Below are 22013 nucleotides of genomic sequence, written 5' to 3'. Positions count from 1 at the left end.
AAGTTCCAATTGGGGAAGTTTACATAGGCTTCCCCCTTCTTAAGCCAAGAGGAAGAGAGATTTTTTGCATTAGCACTTCATTAGTACGTGGTACAGTTGAAATCCAATTTAATGTTCTTCCCTATACCATTTGTCTTATCAAGGATAGTTCTGTTTAATCGTTGAAAAACATCTGTTAACAATTATAAACTAAGGCAAAAGGTGTTTTTGTTTTTACCTTTCTTTTATTTCTTTTTGAGGTGTGGTAAATGGGCAAAGTTCTTGCCATGGTTTCAATTCTCAGCTACTGGCAACCCAGAGAATAGTACCAGAACATTATAGTATCCCTGGGACCATTCCGCGATCCTGACTTTTTTGGTTAATTCATGCAACAGGAAAAACCTACAGGAGTTCTAGTTAGGCAATGGTGTGAATATTCTCAAAGGTATTACTGTACCCATACTCGACTGTTCCCCTCAGTGAATTTGATCTGTGTGCAATACTGCCCCAACAACAAATTCTCAGAACTCTGAGAAGGTCCCCTCCAAGAAAACCACACATCCATTCGAAAAGGATGCCACCAGTAGGAGTTGTTTACAGAAGAAAAGCTGAGGGCTAGCTCTGGAGCCGAGTACGGGTCAGGGTAAGGGAGGGCAAGGCTGAGAGCTAAGGCGGCTGGCGGCCGGGATCCGCCCGCCAGGGTGGCCTTGGCCCAGCCGGGAAGAGGTTGGGGAGGAAGGGGCAGGTCTCCCCAGCCTTCAGGTGCTAGCCGCGTGAGTGGGCGGAGGGCCCTGGGCGCCCAACAGCGCCCCCCTCCCCACTTCGGGAGGTGCGTCCGGGAATCACCCTGGGTCCCGCTCCGCCCCGCCGCCGGGGGAGGAGGAGAAGGGGGGAAAGGAGGGGGGGGCAGACGGCAGTTTTCTTCCGCTATAAAGGGCCCTGGGCCGCCGAAGCTCGCCTCAGCGTCCTCCGGCTCCGCCTTCGCCGCCTTCCTCCCAGCTTGAGCTCCAGTTCCCGCTCAGGTTCCAATCGACCCTCTCGGGCTCGGCTACTCGGGCTGTAGCAGAAGATGGCGGCTTCCGACGCTCGGGCCGACTGCCCCGAAGCGGCGCTGGCTGCAGCCCTGGCGGACGTGCCGGAACTAGCTCGACTTCTGGAGATCGACCCGTACCTGAAACCCTTCGCCGTGGATTTCCAGCGCAGGTACCGCCTGACGCCACCTCAGCACTCGTTCCCCCCCCCCCATCCCCCTTCTCCTCTAAGCGGGACAGACTGCCTTCCAGGCGCGGGCTCCAGGCTCGGTCCGCCCCTCGGCCCGTGTTCGCGCAGGCCCCGCCCCTAGCGGCCCCGCCCCGCCCCGCCCCGCCCTGTGCTGGCCCGCCCCCGACCTTGGAGGGTAACAACTTCTTTGGGTGGGCGTAGGGTTGACCTCGTTACCTGGATCCAGTGGCTTCCAGAGTAGTGGTGTGGTAACTCTGGCCCCCGGACTAGACGTGGCAGCGCTGAATAAACTTCCCTCATCCCTTCTCCCTTCCTTCCGAATCCGCGGTTTTGCGCCATTGCGTACGTGCTTTGGCTCCCAGCACTAGTTTCCTCAGGTGCGAAACCGAGGGAGGCAAAGCCACTGCAGGTTTTCTGACCTTCCCATTCACAGTGTTGCCCTGTGAATTAACGTGTGCATAGTACCCGGCGTGTGTAATCGCGCGTTTACAATTTTTGTTTATTTCATTGCAAATACTGTGATTTTACATCCAACAGGACTCTTTCAGGCAGTTTTTGTTCTTCCCTTAGTATTTCCTCTCTCAGGGAAGATTAAGCGTATCTTGAACACTTTATTTCCCGACCCCGCGGGCCGGCATTGATGAGTAAACGTACGGCAACGTTTGTCAGCGACACTTGTCTGTGTTTGGTATTGCCATCCCGGAGAGGGAGAGGGGCCCGGAAAGCCAAACTTCTAGAAGCCGATTTAGGAGCTTTAGCTTTAGTTTGTTCCCTGTCGTGCTATAGTAAATTGCTTTAGCACAGTTAAGTTGCTGGGATAATAATTCTAGTAGTCCGCTCAACTTCAGAGGTACAGTTTTTAAGATTAAAATAGTTGTTATACTAGTGATAGTAGTTACATTTGTGAGATAAGCACATTGTGATTTAATGGTTTCTGCCCATGTAGCCAAGTGACTCCAGGAGGAAAACTACCATGGCAAAAGAATATACATAGTCACATTTTCAAGTAATAGAAAATGGCCATTATTTATGATTTTATTTATTTATTTGACAGAGAGAGAGCACAAGCAGGGGGAGGGAGAGGGAGAAGCAAGCCCAATGCGGGCTCAATCCCAGTATCCTGGTATCATGACCTGAGCGGAATGTAGAGGCTTAACTGCCTGAGCCACCCAGGTGCCCCAGAAAAATGGCCATTTAGTTATTGGCAAGAAGCAGTATTAGGGGGTAATGAAACAGGGTTGATCTGGAATTTGGGAAAAAAATCTTAAGTTCACGACTTGGAATTGCAACTGTTTATTAAGGATTCCCTATGAACAAAAGAAGTTGGGGACACAAAGTTCAATATAACATCTCATTGCAGAGCTTGTATATCCTAATGAATGAGCCCTCCTCAAAGTAGTCACCTTGAGCTGTTGCTCAGTTAATCAGGTTATTGGGCCCATACACAGCCTTATGAAATTGCTTTCAGTATTTACAATTTATGCTTTCAGAGTGACTGAGTGCATAATCTTCATGGTTCAAAATTGGATTTAGAAATAGTCAAAAAATCTTAGAGCAAAAGATGGTGGTCAGACTTTTTTGATGTGCTTATTAATGATGATCCTAATTTATTTGTATGCTTTGTAAATGACAAAGACATTTCTAAAAGAAGACTTGTGGGATGTTTTGTTTGTTTCCCTACCTTCTTTAAAACAAAAAGATCACAGCAGACAAACAACCCTTGTTAAGTGTTCCTTTCATGTAATTCACTTCAACTCCATTGGGATTGAAGCAGTTATGATCCTCTTTCGTGGTTTGTCAAAATTAATGGGAGGGTCAAAGGCCCAAATAAGGAAGTGAGGGCAATCCAGTGTCCTTGGTGAAAAGGCTGGTCCAGTGGGCCCTTGTGCCTCACTCTGACCTGGATTCTACTTCTGGACTTGGTTCTGAGTAATTGCCATTTTCCAGCACACATGTTCCATTTAGGCATATCAAATAGTAATTTGGCATTTGGCAGTAGCAATTTTTATTTACTGTTAACATGTGAAGAATAAAAAAATTCTTCCCTCGTGCAGTTTGGTCCTGGTTACTTTTTCGATTTTCTGTTTATTTCTAATAACCCACTGGTGCATTGTGTCTTTGGCCTAACATAGATATACAGCCAGTCATTCAGGTGCAAAGTAGAACTTTAAGGAGTGAAGAAAATTTAGGGCACAAACAATGGTATTTAAGAATGGTGGTGGGGGAGGTAGTTTCCTGTCTTTGATGGACTGTCTCATCCTTTCCCAACGAAAGCATCTTCGTTAACAATTCTGTTATGTACATTTGTTGTTCTTGTTTACCTTTTCTGTAACTGTAAGAATGTCAGATCAAGTGTGAGGATTAATGAATTACTCTGTGACATAAAATAAAAATTAGTACATTAGTGCGTGTGATAGTCCCGATGATGTCTCATTGATTACCTTCTAAGATGGGATTTTCCTTTTGGCTGTCCTTTTTTTCACCTGTTATTTATACTGCAATTAGTTGCTGTGATCATAATTTCAAAATCTTGGTGTTTTAAAACAATAAGATTAATTGTCCCTATATTACATACCAATGTGTGTCAGTCTCTCTTGGTCATCACTCAAGGATTTAGGATGATGAAAGCTTCGTTTTTTGAAACATGCTGCTATAATGTTAGCTGTAGGGAATACAGAACATGTTAAACTATGCACTGTTTCTTACAGCTTTTCCCAAAGAGTGAGTCACTTCTGCTGATACATTATATTGGCCAGTGTAAGTCAAATGTGACTTTTGAGCCATGTGTGTGAAACAGAGAATTGACATTTGTGAACAACTTAAAGAACAACACAGTTGCAAAAGCACTTGTCTATACCCTCTGTTTAAAGTTTATATAGTATTTTTAGATTTTAATGTAATACTGATGACAAAACCACGAGGCAGGAAGGGTTTTTATTTTTCATGACTTACAGCTGAAGAACCTGAGATTTGGTCAAGGTCAAGTGCTTAAATTCACATGGCTAGTAGTACTGCAGGTGGGATTAATCTTTCTTTCTAGAACTATTTTCAGCAAGTTTCACAAACAGTGACTTCTTGGTAATTTAGTGGATACCTCTTTCCTTCTTTATCTCTAGCATTGGACATTTTGGGCCACTTCTTGTATCCTTGAAGCCATGAAAATCTTTTGCTTTTCTTCTGTTACCTCTGATGGTTTTTCCTCTCTTTCTGACCATTTAACATAAGAGATTCTAAGGGCTCTTCCCTATGTCCTTTTATGTATGTCTGCTTATATACTTTCCCTAGACATTCTCCTCCATCCCATGGATTCCATTTATGTACTGAGGCTACCCACATCTATCTTCACCCTCAGATTTCCTGGTCTTGGTCATATTTATGAATACCTTCATTTTGATGTCCTAGAAGTGCAAAACTCAACATGCATAAACCAAACTTAGCGTTTTTCATCCCAAACCTGTTTGTCCCTTTATACCCTATCTCTGTGTGTGGTATCTTTATCTACCAACTGCTCAAGCCTAAAAAACTTAACACTTATCCTTAATTCTCACCTCTTCTTTCTTCTTATCTCCAAGTAGAGTTGATTATAGTTCCTAACTCTTTTTCAACTACATGCCACTTTATATTCTTACTGCTATCATCCTACTCAAGTTGCTAACATCTCTAGCCTGGTTTACAAAAACAGCCTCATTGTTGCTCCCCCTTTTCAGATTTCCTCAACAATTCCCCGTAGCTTTTAAGGTATAACACAGACTACTTCTCATGATGTGCAAGATTCTGTATTATCTGGTCTCCATCTACCTTTTTAGCCTCATTTTTGGACCTTCCTTCTCACTCTGTACCATCTAACCAGAGGGGGCCTAAGGGTCTAGAGAGGCAACTCAGATGTCCGAGAGCCATTCTATAAGGGGCACTAAAATATCACTAGAATAAATTGGAAACATACCCATTTTACGCATGTACCCCTTTTTAAATATTGAAGATTTTCATTTCTTTGTGTGGTCTCACAAGAAGGTAGGGGTCTAGAAAAATCACGAATAAAAGGCAAGAGATTAAGAACCGGAAACATTTTTGATTTTTATCAGAAGTGACTCCTTTAGCTCAGTGGAAATGAATTAATAAGTGAACCCTTTTATATATTTTTATTAATATAATTTTCCTCTATCCCATTAAATAGATCTTTAACAAATGTTTAAAGGGTGTCAGTTGACAATGTGCCAGAATATTATTCGTGTTGGAAGCCACATGTTTTGGTCTAGACATGGTTCCAGCTGTGCTTTTGTACCTGCTGTTCGCTCTGTTTTATGCATACTTTGCTTCTATCTTATATGTTCCTATACGTGCTTCTGGAGGCAGCTTACAGATATATACCTTCCCTGATTTCTCCCCATCCTTATATCTTCTTCCAGGCTGGCTGAGGAGCCTCACTTCTTGTCTACCACCTTGAACACCCCCTCCTAAGGATGTTCGTCCACTGTAATGTAGTTGTCTTTCTGCCCTTTTGTATCCCTGGCTAGATCGTTTGCTCCCATGGGTGGGCACTTTCTCTGTATTGTTTATTTACTATTGTCTTCTCAGTCCATAGAACCATACTTGGCTTATAGGAAACAGGATAGTATTTGCATGAATGTGATCTGAGTCTATTTATTTTTCTCTTTTTTCATAATAATGAATCTCAGGTCAACCTACTTTAAGCTAAAAATGTGGGGAGTGCTAGGATGAAGAGAGAAGAAACGGTAGTTACCAGAGGATTATGTATGACAGTCTAGGGAAGGGAAATATATGTTCAAGTAAAGAGCTAAAGATAACTAGTGAAAATCAAGAAAATCATTATTAATTAGGTATTTCCACAGAGCCTAAAGGCTTAGTCACTGAAAGGATATACAGTTTGAGAGAGCCTGATGTCAAATTGTGTGCCCAAGAAGGGGAGGAGAGGTTTTTGTGACCCTAAAAGTGTTACAATTACAGTGAACATCACCATTTTGTTAGAAATGAAAATAGCTTTTACATTGGTACCTAATCAGAGTTAGAAAGTACTTTGGATTTGGTTGGTGTGTCAGCAGCCACACCAAAAATTGATTCTCACAGCACAGAAGTTTTATATCATAGCTGCATGATGCACTTTTTTCTCAGTGCCTGGCCAAGTTGTTGGCTCTGAGGAAAGTCAAATGTCAGTGATTCTAGAAGGCAGGGAAAAAAATCTAAAGATTACAAGATGTATCTTGCCCACTCTTCTGTACTAGTAGATTTATTTGCCCTTTGCAGCTGAGATCTGTACTACAGTTACTCCCAAATTTTCTACAGTGATGGGCAAGAGGCTCTGACCTCTTTTCATTTTCAAAGTGCCTTAAAATGACTTGATGGAGCATTTTGGTTTAGTTTAGGCTCTGGTGCCTGCTGTCCCACCTCCTGAGAAATGACTCTTTATGTGATAACTTCTTAGAGGATTCGGTTCAGCTCCCACCAAGCTGGTCCTAGTTAGTCAGCGAGATGTTAATATAGTCCCTGTGAAATGTCCTATAGTTTTAGACTGATAAGAATATCATGCTGCTGTTATTTGAAAGCATGTATTAAACTTCAATTATACATTTATAGATATTAAAGGAAAACATGAAAGTGTTTTCATTGGAGAGAATTGCTGCTACCAGTTCATTCAAAAGTTAAGTTTATTTTTTACTAAAGAGTACATTCTCTTCTTGTGATGTCTACCTGTCGGTAGATGCTTACCACTGTTTGAATCCAGGGTTCTTTTGTGTTTAACATCCAAAAGCAGCATATTCTGTTTTGTATTTAGAGTAACAGGAACTAAGTACATTAATAAAAGGTAAAAGCACATTAAACACATGTTAATATACAATCTACATTCATTAATTTATTATATAATTACATTGCATCTTATTTGATGTTAAGTTATAGGGACTAGACTAAAACTAGTGTTTTTGATGTTTAAATGATTAGAATAATTTAGATTCTGAATTTAGTTTCTTAACGTGTAAAATGGGAAAAGGTATAAAAATATTGCTGTGTATATGTTGCAAAGTATAAGGGCAAGATGAAGCTTGAACTTGAGCTCTTATATGTGCTAATCTGAGGGCAAATTAATCAACCTCTGTGAACCTTAGTTTCTTTTTCTGAAAAGAATGGGATGGGACCTACCTTCTAGGAGTGTCTTGAGGACTAGGCATATATTAAAGATCCTTAGTAAGTAAATAATAGTTATTTGATGATGATAATATTATAAGCAAAATAGCCTTCCATCATAAAAATTCACTAGGATATTATTTTCAAAAGATTTTATTTTTGTTAGCTTCTTTAATGCTGTATCCTGAAATCAACCATCAGGTAAGTAACATGACTAGAAGTTCTCCACAACTCTTCCATTTTGTTGGATGGCATCTTTAGGGGGTTCTTTCTTTTTTTTTTTTTTTTAACTTAATTTAATTTTATTATGTTATGTTAGTCACCATACATTGCATCATTAGTTTTTGATGTAGTGTTCCATGATTCATTGTTTTCATATAACACCCAGTGCTCCATACAGTATGTGCCCTTAGGGGGTTCTTTCTTTTTTCCTAGTAGAGCCATTGTGTCAATGAGGGGGAGGAGGTGGTAATTTTAATCATAGTCTAGTATACAAGGAAAAGAATATGTTTAAACTTGATCCTTAATTTGGAGAGGAAATGAGAAGGCAATTGCCTGTGTTTACTATAAGCTGAAGGCAAGATGAGTCCCGGATATAATGAGCACAAAGCTCCCTTTAGAGAGAGAGGTAACTGCTAGCCTGCCGAAGCTCACAATCACTCTTCTTTTGATCTTCCTTTTCCATCTTTTCTCGTCTTTCATCTGACTGCTAACTGTTCATATTTTTGGCCATCAAACAGCTACAGGGATTTTCTTCCTCCTGAACTCTGGATGGTTGGAGGAATGGTCATATCAAGTTTACTGATAAACAGGAATAACTTTGAAAATAAGAAAAAATATGTAACAGCAGCTTAAAAGTTTGAAAATGAAAGAATTGTCCAGCGGAATCTGAACATATAATCTATTAGTAAGAATAAAATTTAAGTCCTGTATCTTGCCTTGTCTTTTATCTCTCTTTACTTGATGATTACAGTTATTTTCAATATGTTTGATTTTGCAATGAAATGTATAAAACAGAAAAATGGAATATTCATGTGTGTTTTAGTAGATCCATTGAACAGAAATTACAATGAATCACAGTCTCTGGATATATACTCTAGGTCTGTAATCTAAAATATGATAATCAGAGAGACGCCTGGGTGGCTCAGTTGGTTAAGCGCCTGCCTTCGGCTCAGGTCATGATTGTGGGGTCCTGGGATCGAGTCCCACATCGGGCTCCTTGCTCAGCAGGGAGCCTGCTTCCCCCTCTGCCTCTGCCCCCTGCTTGTGCTCTTTCTCTTTCTCTCTCTGACAATTAAATAAATAAAATCTTAAAAAAATAAATAAAATATGATAATCAGAAACCAAGTACACAGGTACACTTCTTGTATAGGTAACCTTGAAGTTTTCCAAATATTTAGCAAGTGAGAATTAAATATTTCTTTTACCAATGAAATCATATGTTATTCAATATCATATCTAATTTATTTTCATTTTCATAAATTATAAACAACAGCCACAGGCTGTATTTAATTATGAATCACTGAGTAATACAGGTACATTCTCTGTTACAGAAGCATAATAAAATCAGTTATGCATGTAGGTCTATGTAACAGAAAACCCAATGTGCCCTCAATTAACAGAAAATCCCACAAACTGAGTTATTAAAGTAGAACTTTGTATCTCTCACAAAGAAAGAGAAGGTGAATGGTTTGGGCTTTAGCACTGAGCCATCCTTTATCTTTTTACTGTCTTTTGCCCATGGTCTTTATTCTTATGCTTAGAAGATGGTGGGGCACATATAGGCCCCGCATCTGTCTTCCTAGCAGGAGCACGTTCATGCCAGTTTATCCTGTCCATTTTAGCCAAGCATATGTTAAATTTCCTGTTTACAAATTATTGACCAGAACTGTTCCATGGTCATTCTTAGCTGAAAGTGAGCCTCAATAATAAAGGCTTTTCCTTATATACACTTTCCTGAGAAAAGTCCTTTGGCCTCACCTGTCAGAGCATCCCAGAGCTCTTTCCTTTGCTCCAAAAAGAACACTACTTCTGCCTAAGGTGAAAAGTCTTAGTGAGACTATATGTTGTAGTTCCCTAAAATCACATCTGTGTACAAAACCTTTTGAGCAGAACCCAAGTGTTTTCATTTCTCTCAAGAGAAGTCTACAGCCACATCCCTCAATATCACCAATCTCTGAGTTATGGCTTTTGCTTTTCTAAACCCGGATTTTTTTTCTTAGAGGAATATAGAGACTTTTGACTGCTCTGGTCCAAAATGAGCGGATTGGGTCTCCTCAGCTACCTGGCTCCAAGACTTGGGAACACCACTATCTTTTCCTTTTAATTTCACAGATATATTACTCTTAAAAAATAATGAGAATATTTTGAGAGGAAATGAGTTTGTCGATTACTAATAACTTTTCATGTATTCTTGGGTTCATTAAAAAATGATCTGATTTATCTTTAAGTTATATCGTATTTGTGAGGTTAGAAAGAAGAACTAAATTAAAGATGTCAGTTAATTTACGCTTAATCGTTAAACACAAATTGTCTTTTGTTATCTAATGACCTGCTCGTTTATGAGGCTTTAACAGTATACCTTCCTATGTTTTTCTTTTGAAAGCTTGAGATGTGTGACTGTCATTCTCACAACATACTTAGCACAGACTTTTTATATAAATATAGGATTTTATCATCATAGGCAAGTTTAGTGTTTTCTCTTTGATAATAGGACTAAAGAGCAATCTGTGGAAGAGTGCAATTTCTCTTTGGTGTCAGAGTGAAGATCATTGCTGTGTCTGGGGTCATAATAGGTTTTCTGTTCTAGGAGGTTATAGGCCTACCCTCCATGATTGTTCTGTACTATTATTTAGATCATGAGTAACTAATGTCTGAGTTACTATCGGTTTTTAATTGTTTTACAGTCTTCTCTCAAGAGGATTGGTTATTATTCCAGGATTTTGGAAGTTCACAAATGAGTTCATGTTTGTCATTTCCATGTTTTTTTTTTTTCCTAGCTCTGATCTTTCTGCATTAAAAATCTCTGATACATTTGTTATTTGTACATTTTTGTTGTTGTTTACACATGGGAGTCTTCCATCCTCTTGACTGTTTCAGTTGGCAGTGTTATGTTGGTTGTTTAAAATTAAAATTGTGCTTGCTAGCAATAAGAGTGTAATGAAACTAACAGATCTCTTTTTGCTTCAGTTCCCTAAGGTGCTCTTTATTGAAAACTATATGCTATCCATGCAGTATTAGGTAAACCTCTACTCACAAATGCAACACGTAAGCAGGAGGTACATAGAAACAAGAGTATTAAAATAACTGAAGTTTTGTTGTAGCAGATCCAGAGTACCTTTAGAGCTAGAAGACTTTAAAAACAAACAAAAAAATATGAGCCAAAAAAGAAAAAAAAAAGAAAAGGTTAGAGGACATTTAAAAATAGAGTGAATTTAGAGAACTGCAAATAGTATTAGACTGGATTTAAAAAAGAAATATTTTGAAATAATTATAGATTAATAGGAAGTTGCAAAATAGTTCAAAGAAAGAAGGCTCTTGTACCCTTTCTCAAGTTTGCCCCCATGGCAATATTCTTACATAACTATATTGCAGTCTCAAAACCAGGAAGTGAACGTTGTTACAATCTACAGACCTCATTCAGATTTCATGAGTTTTTTTTTTACATGCACTTATTTATGTGTATCCACTTTTTCTCAATTTTACCAAAAGTGAATGTTGTAAAAAGTATATGATTTAACTACCACCATAATGATGATATGGAACTATTACATCCATGGCCCTAAAGGAACTCCCTCATTCTTTTATACTCACACTATTCCCTTCCCCCATCTCTAAACTTTGGCAACCAGTGGTTTGTGTTCCATCTCTATAACATTTTTTTTTCATTTTTAGGATGATATGAAAATTAAATCGTACAATATGCAATCTTTGATGATTGACTTTTTTTCACTCAGCATGATACCCTTGAGATCTATCCAAGTTGCATAGATCGATAGTTTGTTCCTTTTTGTCACTGAATAGTATTCTACTGTGTGTATGTACCACAGTTTATCTGTTTACCTATTGAAGGATATATGGATTATTTCTAGTTTTTGGCTATTAAAATTATTGCAGTAAAGTTGAGATGTTAATATTTACATATGGGTTTTACTTTTCTGGGAGAAATGCCTATGAGTGTGAATGCAGGGTCATATGGCGAGAATATGTTTAGTTTTATAAGAAATTGCCAAACGTCTCCAAAGTGTCTGTGCCATTTTGCATTCCAATCAGAAATATATGCGAGATCCAGTATATCTGCATCCTTGTCAACATTTGGTATCGTCACTTTTTTTAATGTTAACAGTCCTGATAGGTGTATAGTGATAGATCATTGTAGTTTTAATTAGCATTTTTCTAATAGCCAATTATGTTGAAAATCTTTTAAAGTGTTACTTGCCAGCTGTAGATCCTCTTTGGTGAAAGGTCTTTTCATGCCTTTTGTCCATTTTCTAATTGGGTTGATTTTTTTTACCTTTGAGTTTTGAGACTTTTAAAAAATGTATTCTAGATATAAGATCTTTGTCAGATATTTGTTTTGCAAATATTTGCCTTTTCATCTTCTAAAGAGGGTCTTTAACAGAAAAGTTTTTAATTTTGTTGAAGTCCAATTTATTGATTTTTGTTGTTATTGTCCTATGGATTGTGCTAAGAGCTCTTCGCCTAGCTCTAGGATCTGAAGATTTCCTCTGTTTCTCTTGGAAGTTTTATTTGCTTAAATTTTACATGTAAGTCTATGACCCATTTTGAGTAAATTTTTATGTAGGGCTTGAGGTTTAGGTTGAGGTTTATTTTATTGCCTATGGATATTTGATTCTTTTTTAAAGATCATAAACTGACAGACTTGTATTAGAAAGTCACCTGGCCAAAAATAAATTGGTGTTTAGTTAGGTGTCACTGAAATATATGAATGATGACAATTGTCATCTTGTGTTACAGTTTTTTCAATATTTAATTTTCATATTTTTTCTTATGCCATAGCATTAATTGATTTATATTGTAAACATATGCAGATTGAATTTTAATTTGACTTCTTAAGGTTTGTCTTATTTCATGCCATAGAACCCACCTGTTTGTCGGTATCACATATTGTTCAGTTCTATATTATAAAAAATACTGCTTTTTAAAACAAAGTTTCAGGGGTGCCTGGGTGGCTCAGTTGTTCAGCGTCTGCCTTCAGCTCAGGTTATGATCCCAGAGTCCTGGGATCCAGCCCCGCATTGGGCTCCCTGTTCAGCGGGAAGCCTGCTTTTCCCTCTCCCACTCCCCCTGCTTCTGTTCCCTCTCTTGCTGTGTCTCTCTCTGTCAAATAAATAAGTAAAATCTTTAAAAATAAATAAATAAATAAATAAATAAAACAAAGTTTCATTCATTTTGTCTGTTTACTTGGCTTAAATAACAAGCAAACCTTCAAAAAATTTTTGTTATACTTTTACTTGTAGGAATGAATGTGTTAAATCTTAACTAAAATTATGTTAATATTCCTTAAGATTAGCTGCTTTTTATCTAACTGAGATTAGCCTTTGGTTTATTTCAATCTTAATATTTACTTTGATGTTTGTCAGATTCATTGTGCTATTACTATAATAGAAATCAGAGCATGTCAATTTCCAGACAGAAATTGCTTAGATGTTGAGAGATGAAAGTTCTTAGCACATTTATTTGGCAAAATTTGTAAAATTTATGAGTAAGATAGCTAAAAATTTACCCATCTTTAAACAGAAAAGTGAAGTGGAACTTTTGAGGATTTGTTCATTCTAATTACTTGCTGTGATGAATATGGGGCACTGAGTATCTAAAAGAGACTTCTGCCAACTCTACTGATAAGTTGTCATCATCACAATAATAATAATTATTATTACAATTTATGTACACATCATTTTATGTGCACTGGATCTGAGATCTGCATTTCTAAGAAGCTCCCAGGTGATGCTGTTATTTCACAGTACTTTGATTAGCAAGGCACAGCATGACCTCAACCTCAATTTATTTTTTTATTATTATTATTTTTAAAGATTTTATTTATTTATTTGACAGAGACACAGCGAGAGAGAGAACACAAGCAGGGGGAGCGGGAGAGGGAAAATCAGGCTCTCCGCTGAGCAGGGAGCCCGATGCAGGGCTGGATCCCAGGACCCTAGGATCATGACCTGAGCTGAAGGCAGACGCTTAACGACTGAGCCACCCAGGCGCCCCCCAACCTCAATTTAAAACTGAGTTAGTAATGGGCCAAATTTTATTCTATAAATATTTAAGTTATATGTTGTAATTTTTTGAAAATAAATTATTTATACACATATACTTTACCAGATTTTTAATTTTATAATGGTCACAATGTTTTTTTCTATTTACAGTAGGTAAAGGGAGTTTTATTTTATCATTATCAGAGTTACTTTTTCTCACAGCTGAATTGTGAGTTTCAATGTTGCATATACGTCTTTAGGATAAGATATACAAAATGACTACATAGAGAAAAGTATTCCCCACGCTGGTGTTCCAGGGTATATGTGCACATCTGAGTCATAGGCTGTTTTATTAATTTGCTTATTTAACAAACCTATTTTCAACATCTTCATTGTCCCAGGCATTTCTCTATGTGATAGTAGGACAATTATGAGTGAAGTAGGCTTCCTCTCTGACAGGAGCTCTAACTGGGGAGATGAACGAATAAATGCAGTTATAGTAGATATTTGTGCATAAAATTCAGTATAAGACAGATGAAAGCATATCCTGTTCTGTTAAGGAAGGGGAGTATGTACCACATAGAAGTTCATTTGAATTGCCTGAAATTCTTAAAATCATTTCTCTGTAAAAGAAGGACAGAGTCTTGACGAATGTGGACAAAGCCTGAGACTTTTTTGGAAGGCGTCAAAGAATATGATAGCTAAAACATTATTCTTTATTAAAACTATAATGCAGTAATCATTGTGACTTCAAGACAGTTTTTGTTGCTTTTAAGTAAAAGTTTACTTGCAAAATGGTTCAGTTGCAAAATATGCTTGTGTAAGAATTGCCACATTGTGTAAGAACTGAAGCCTTTAAAATAGTTCATAAATCATATTTGATAACCTGTTAGCATATTTCTTTAACAGAGAAACACATTTTGGAAGGGATTGTGGACTCCTTTTAGAGGGCAATGAAGCAATTCCTAAGTAAGCTAAGGGCACCCATTCCTGAATGAGTCAGGGAGATATTTTAATGATTGTCACCCAGTCAGGAAGGTCTCAGAAATGCACATGAATGCTGAGTGCCTCCTCCTGACCCTACCCTAAGTGTCTCACCTAGATCAGCACTACTCAATAGAAATATAGTATCAGCCACATATGTAATTTCAAATTTTCTAGTAGCTACATGGGAGAAGATAAAAAGGAAAGGATAAAATTACTTTCATAGTATATATTGTTTAACCCAGTATATTCAAAATATATGTTTGGAAGAAGAGTTTTTCTAGAAAGAGTTGGTATAACTGATAAAGACAACGAAGGGAAAGATTAAGGAGGGAGAGAGGTTCAGTCAGCTCTGTGTTCTTGACAACAGGGGAAAGTATTCCCATGGTGATTCTGAATTTGCCTAAGAGAGGGAGTCAGCAATTATTGACTGGTGACTTGTTTTTAATACTTAATACTTGAAGAGAAATATAAATAGGGGATGTTGTAAGTGTAAACATGGAGATATGCCACATACTTAATTAACTGGAGCCAACTAGGTGGTCATGTCTTCCCCAAGTGATTTGACATGGCTTGTCCACAGGGCCCTTTTCATTTAGGTGATTCTTATTTATGTCGTATTTTCATATGCTAAATGCATTACATTTGTCCCATAAAGCAAAAACAAGCACAAAATGAAACTAAACAGCCAAAGTAAATCTGGTCTTTCTTGATAAAGTGAAATTAGGTAGCTCCTCTGTGCTGTAATGGTCCTGGACCTTCTAGGATGTGCCAGCCTTAATTTGACTCAGCCAATGATATCTGTTCCTAACGTTGTTGGCCTAAAATCTAGCTTATTTGCAGTGACTCATTATGACTTGCATTATTCCAGAGTTGGTCTCTGCTTGTAAGAGCGAAGGGTTGGAAGGATTGCTCCTTGATCACTCTTGAAACATGTCTTGTGGGTGGGTGTGCATGCATGAACATGAGCGTTTTGTATTTTATGCCCTTTTGTTTGTGACTTGCTTTTCTTATTTTGTCTACATGGTAGTTTCTTCAGTATTTATGCTTTTTATTTATTTTGCTCCTGCTCACTTTTCATACTTAATAGTTACCCCTGTAATAAAAAAAAAATTACTGTTTATAAAAGTATTTGTGGTCATGAAGTGCCAAATTCTTCCAATGGAATGCTGTTTCCTTCTCTCTTTAGTGTTGTGTTCTCCTCATTATAGCTGCTCAGTACATGCTGACTCACTGTGCACCCCTGGGATGCTGGATGTGTGTCTTGAATTTAAGAAGAGAGGAATATATTTAGGGAACACATTATTGTCTTTTAGTTGTTTTCCAGAGAGCTTAGAATAGAGGTTTTTATTCAGGGGGTGCTTTGCAAGTAGATGTTGACTGGGGGTCTGGTCCAGTTTGTTCTGTAATATTAGAAATACAGAAATATTTATTACCATCGTTGTTGGAGGGTCCCTAGAAACACTTGAAAGTAATTCTTCTATCATGTAGTGGCCTGTGGTGGGCAAAACCTCTCTCACATACAGCTTAACCTTTCTCATGTCTAATACTACTCGTGAAGAAGATTGTAATTTGTGCATTGTGCTTTTATCAGGTTGCTGTTCCCAATGCAGTTAGTGTAATTTTTCATTTCCTAACCGTCCTCGGGCAATTCTATTTAACATGCTTTCTATTTCAGAACATTCTCCTATTTAAAAAACTTCTTTCACCTCAGGCCCAACATGCTTTTCCAGCCAGGCCAGTAGTAATTTCTATCCTTGCTGGCTTCATTCACCTTCACTGTTAAAATTTTATATAGATTTCCTAGGAATGTCTTTTTTTTTTTTTTTTATGGCATAGCAAATGCTGGGATGCGTAAGCCTATTTGTTGATGTTACTTTGTTTTACAAAAATATTATTTTTATTACTAAGGAGAGGAAGACGTGTCTAGTTTTTATTTTTTTTCAAATCTGTAAGTTTGTTAGATTGTAAACTAGACTTTGTTTTCTTAATGAATAGAATTTTAACTTTCCACCTGAACTTTTAAAGCTGTCCACAAAATGTGCTTGAACAACAGTATTAACACTAGAATGAGAGGCTGTTTCACTGATTTAAAAAAAGGGGCTCATTCAAGTTCATTTAATAGTTAGCAAATTCCTTTTTAAGGTAGTCTCTTGAAAGTGAGTGAAACAAATTATCTGGATTGCCATCCCGAATGATCATGATTTCAGGTTGATTTCGGCTTGAGATAAAGCAGCACTGTAAGTTGAGGCTCTTGAAAGTGCTTTTGGTATTCAGTAATAATGATATACTCTGGAGGGAGTTAGGTTTTTAATGGGGAGAGTCTGGTAAACTGAGGCATTCAAGAGAAAGCCTTTGTTATCTTATCATTAGCCACTCTTACACCAAAGTAGATTTTGAAATATCTATTACAATATCAAGTGTTTCAAGTGACTGTAGGGAATAATATATAGAGAGATCTCAGTTCTAAAATTTGAACTCTGACTATGATATAAATATGTATTATACATTTGTATATACACACATATTATATGTGTGTTTGTGTGTATAATGGCGTTTGTGTCGTGTCTCATCCAAGTTGGAATAAATGTTTTCCTATTCACTGTGCTGGTATCTGTGTAGAAACATGGCAGAAAATGGGGATTTTCTTCTCTTTGGGGATAGTCATCATAGTGTTAAAAAGGAGAAAGGAAGAGTACTTCTTTTTTTGGGTTATAGTTTGCATTTTAAATTTCATTGCTGTTCCTCTCAACTTCCATCTGTGTTGACATTTGGGAATTTTGTCGTTGCTCTTTCTCAAGTAGAGTGGAAAAGCTTAAAACAGAATTTACACTTTAAAATACAACGGAGGCTCTATCACAACGTGATTCACTCCAGGTCTGAGTACTTTTTCTTTGGCCAAAAAAAAAAAAAATTTTTTTTGTTGAACGAAGTATTTCTCAAGCTTGTAATGCTACTCATTATGATATATTATTAACAACCGTTTGCATTAATGGAAAGTTCTGGCTGGAAATACAATATAAATATTAAAATTTTAGGCACTTAATATTTTATGATATCAAAGAGATGTTTTCATATGGATATATTGTGAATTGATTGCTATTTATTAATGACATTGTGGTTTTATTTTATTTATTTTACTTTATTTTTTAATTAAGGTTCATTTATAACCTTGGAAATAGTAAAAATGTGGATGAGATGCAAATAGCCAGAAACAGATTGGGTGCTGTATGATCTTTTTTTTTTTTCCTTAACTTTCTAAGTCCCGGTCTGTTGGCATTCATTCATTCTCTCTCTCTCCCTCTCCCACCCCTCCACCGTGTGTGTGTGTGTGTGTGTGTGTGTGTGTGTGTGTGAGTGAAAGAGAGAATCTCTTGGCTGAATAATCAGTGCCCACACCTCCGTTTAGTTACCAACAGGTTTGACTGATCGATTCCTGTTTTAGTCAGTTTGGACTGCTATAACAGAACACCAAAGTGGCTTAAACAACAGAAATTTATTTCCCACAGTTGTGGAGCCTGGGAAGTCTGAGATTAAGGCATTGGCAGATCCAGTGGTAAGGGCACTCTTCCTGATTTGCAGATTTCTGTCTTCCCCTTGTATCCTCTTCACTTGACAGAGAGGAGTGGGGGAAAAGCAGTAAGCTCTCGCCAATCTGTTTGTGTAAGGGCACTACCATTCACGAAGGCTCCGCTGTCCTGACCTAGTCACCTCCCAAACACCCCACCTACCTCTACCATCACAGTGGGATTAGGATTTCAACGTATGAATTTTAGGGGCCCTCAAGCATGGAGTCCATAACAATTGCCTGAGACTTTCTAGCTCTTAATGTTTGTGATGGATTTTGTGGGTAAAATTAGTTTTTAGATTTTAAACAGTGTATATGACTGTGAATGCATGTATGTTTTCCGGCACCCTGAGGCAGTACAGACGCGCATTGCCATTTTCTAAGGCAGCCATGAGACTAGTGATCATTTAATAATCACTTTTAATAATGAAGTCTACATGATTGAAATTAGGGAGTGGTAGGTTTTGGGGGCCATTAATTTTAACTACTGTGAAAGGCAAAAAAGGAATAGTGCAAGTCTCCCAAATTTGTTACCTTCAAATTGGAAAGACTGGGACCATTAAATATTCCGGGATTCACGGGAAGTGAGGCAGAGGTCTGGTTATAGGCAGACATAATTAATTCATCAGGTAGCCTGGGAAGGAATAGTTAAGCTATTTATTTCCTTAAGTTGAAATAATTATAATGAAATTCTTTTGGAGAAAAATAAGAACATTGAAAATGAGGCTTATGTAAGATCTGAGAAGGAAAAGATATTTTAAGAGCATTTACTGCATTTTAGATTTTCTAAGAAAAAATAACAATAAATAATAGTGCTAACTCTGGACTAAACAGATACAAATGGTTGTCATACCAACAATTAAGCATTCATTTTAATGTTTTTGACAGGACCTTAAGCCATTTCTTTTCACCTTCCTCCTAGTTTAGTCATTAGAAATCTGTAGGCACATTTAACTTATAAAGAAGGAAAGAATGCAAATAATTTATACTAGAATTCTTTGTGTCTTATTTTGATGTTTCCATGTCGGCAATGTAGTAGAATTGGTGTATATTTTTGAATGTGTTAGATAGGGAAGTATTTGCTTCTTGAGTAGATGCATAGATGAAGGGTGGAGCCCCTACCACATAATTTCTCTATAATCTTAATAAAAGGTAATTACTAATTTCAGAGACAAACATTCATTAGATATTAGATATATTTTTGTGGTAACTGAGCCTTTTATTCTGTTTCCTTTCCTCCTGTTTGCCTTCCCTTGGTTCCATCTCAGAAGTGACCTTTAGTTGTTTTTCTGGCTGATCAGCCAATTAGATGTAAAGTGATAATCGCTGATAATAACACTGTACTGTTATATATTATATACATTTAAATGATTGTGTTTGTAGGCTAGTTCAAGATCATCCATTTGAGAATTTTTGAACTTTCAGCCAGGGAGCATTTTTGTTTTTAAACTGGTGTCTACCTTTTGTAACGCTGACCCTTAAGAAAAGCCAATGCAGGGCGTCTGGGTCAGTTAAGTGTCTGCCTTCGGCTCAAGTCAGGATCCCAGGGTCCTGGGATGGAGCTGAGTTGGGCTCCCTACTCAGCAGGGAGTCTGCTTTTCCCTCTCCCTCTGCCCCTACCCCTGCTTGTGCATGTGCGCTCTCTCTCTCTCAAATAAATAAAAATAAAATCTTAAAAAAGATTTTTTTTACTCAATACAAACAAAAAACCCAAAACAAAACAATCATGAACTACGCTATTGCCATTATATGTTGGAGACCACCTAAGTTCTGATTACGCTTTTCCTAGTAAACATACTAGAGCAAACTATAAGGAAGGGAAATTGCTGAAGTAACAAACCAAAGGGCAGAAGATAAGGACTCGAATTGAAAATGGGGTGTATGAGATAGCTAAAGCCATCATGAGACTTTGCTTTCTCTTCCCAACTATGCAAATAGCCAAGAATAGTGCCTCTGGATCACCTGTGGTGGGTTTTGTTAAACTGCAAACGCAGTAGGCTTGGGCAGAGGCTTGCAGATTTGCATTTTGAACAAGTTCACAGGTGATGCTGCTGGACCACACTTTGAGTGGCAAGGTCAGAGTGTGCATGAAGTTGTTGATTGTATTGGCTGTCCACTTGTGCCCCAAATTGTTAATTTTTCTTTTTCTTTTCTTTTGCCTTAGTTGCCAAAACATATTTACTTATGTTTTCAATGAAATCATAGTCTTTTAATTTATTACAAGAATCCAGAGTTCTTTTATTTTCCTTTTTTTTTCCTGTAGTGCTAGTAATGCATAAAAATGCATTGCCACCAAATTCTTACAGATCTTTCAGTTAAAGTTAATTTTGTGCCTTTATCTCTATTCTATAATTAAGGAGCCTGTGCTGTTGCCACTTAGCATAGCTCATCTTAGATGGTGGAATTTCTCTCTATAAGGGGAGGGTATGTGCTCTGGTAAGCGCTGTGAATTGTGCAAGACTGTTGAATTTCAGATCTGTACCTCTGAAACAAATAATGCAATATATGTTAAGAAAGAAAAAAAAAAAGAAGAAGAATGTAGCAGGAGGGGAAGAATGAAGCAGGGGAAATAGGAGGGGTGGACGAACCATGAGAGACGATGGACTCTGAAAAACAAACTGAGGGTTCTAGAGGGGAAGGGGTGGGAGGATGGGTTAGCCTGGTGATGGGTATTGAGGAGGGCACGTTCTGCATAGAGCACTGGGTGTTATGCACAAACAATGAATCATGGAACACTATATCTAAAACTAATGATGTAATGTATGGGGATTAACATAACAATAAAAAAATTAAAAAAAAAAAGAAAAATATAAGGGTTTAAACTCACTCCAGTAATCTTTACAGTGTGCTAAAATATCTCATATTAAAACCAACAGAGATCTTCTAGTGATCATTCCTGTAGAAATTGCATTACTTCAGATCACATTCCTGATGTCTTTCAGAGAGTTTTTTGTGTGTGGAACAGAATTAACATGTCAGCATTTCATCACAAATGAATCATGTACAGACTTTCAATTAGAAAATCATTCATTTTTCCACCTGACTTTTCTTAAAATTATCCAGTACTGGGCGCCTGCGTGGCTCAGTTGTTAAGCCTCTGCCTTCTGCTCAGGTCATGATCCCAGGGTCCTGGGATCGAGTCCCGCATTGGGCTCCCTGCTCAGCGGGAAGCCTGCTTAGCCCTCTCCCCCTCCCCCTGCTTGTGTTCCTGCTATCTCGCTCTGTCAAATAAATAAATAAAATATTAAAAAAATATATCCAGTACCTAATATATGCCCACAAATACAGAGAAGGAAATGTTTGTGTTATAATCTGCTGGAGAAAATTAATGCAAGAAAATATATGTTAGCAAACTGCTCTGTAGAAGTGGTCATCCAGTGGGAGTTTTGTACTACAAAGGGGGAGACTGAAGTAAGTAAACTGTTAAATTGTTAATATTATTTAATATCACATTTTCTTGGAGCTAAGAAAAGATTCAGGTGTGATTTAGACAAAAATGGAAAAGTATAGGTTAAATAAAAACACTGTAATATATAATGGTTAATTTTTTTATTTTTAATCATTTATTATGGGCTATAGAAAGGTGTTCTTGATATTTAGAAAAAGCTATGCCTGATTTATATAAAGTTTGATATGTGTTTATGTTTAAAAATAAAAATCAGAAAACTAGCAGAAATATTTTCTAAAGGAGTAGAATATATGAGTCAGTCCTCAAAGGATGACGAGCCAAGGTAAAATTGGCTTAACCCATTTGGGAAACCTAATGGAAAAGATTCAAGTCAGTAATGAAAACAGTCTCAATAAAATCAAGTCAGCTAGAGAACCACTGTTGCCTAAGTTGATGGATAGATTAAACTATTTTTCTATCAAGAAAAGTTAGTTTCTTAGATCCAAACTTTCCT

The 22013-nt window shown here is 37.5% G+C and overlaps 1 protein-coding gene across 1 annotated transcript in view; it reads left to right on the top strand.

The window, feature by feature from the left end:
* Positions 1-720: 720 nt before the first annotated feature.
* Positions 721-22013, top strand: part of GBE1 (1,4-alpha-glucan branching enzyme 1) — a 275317-nt gene continuing 254024 nt past the window's right edge. Inside the window, exon 1 of the mRNA XM_032406324.1 lies at positions 721-1182. Coding sequence (XP_032262215.1) covers positions 1049-1182 — 134 coding nt within the window. The 5' untranslated portion in view covers positions 721-1048. The remainder of the gene's footprint in view (positions 1183-22013) is intronic.

Source organism: Phoca vitulina, unplaced genomic scaffold, assembly GCF_004348235.1.
Source record: "Phoca vitulina isolate PV1807 unplaced genomic scaffold, GSC_HSeal_1.0 scaffold8, whole genome shotgun sequence".
Lineage (NCBI taxonomy): Eukaryota > Metazoa > Chordata > Mammalia > Carnivora > Phocidae > Phoca > Phoca vitulina.
The sequence above is the reverse complement of the archived record's forward strand: the minus strand, read 5'-3'. Positions and strand labels throughout refer to the sequence as shown.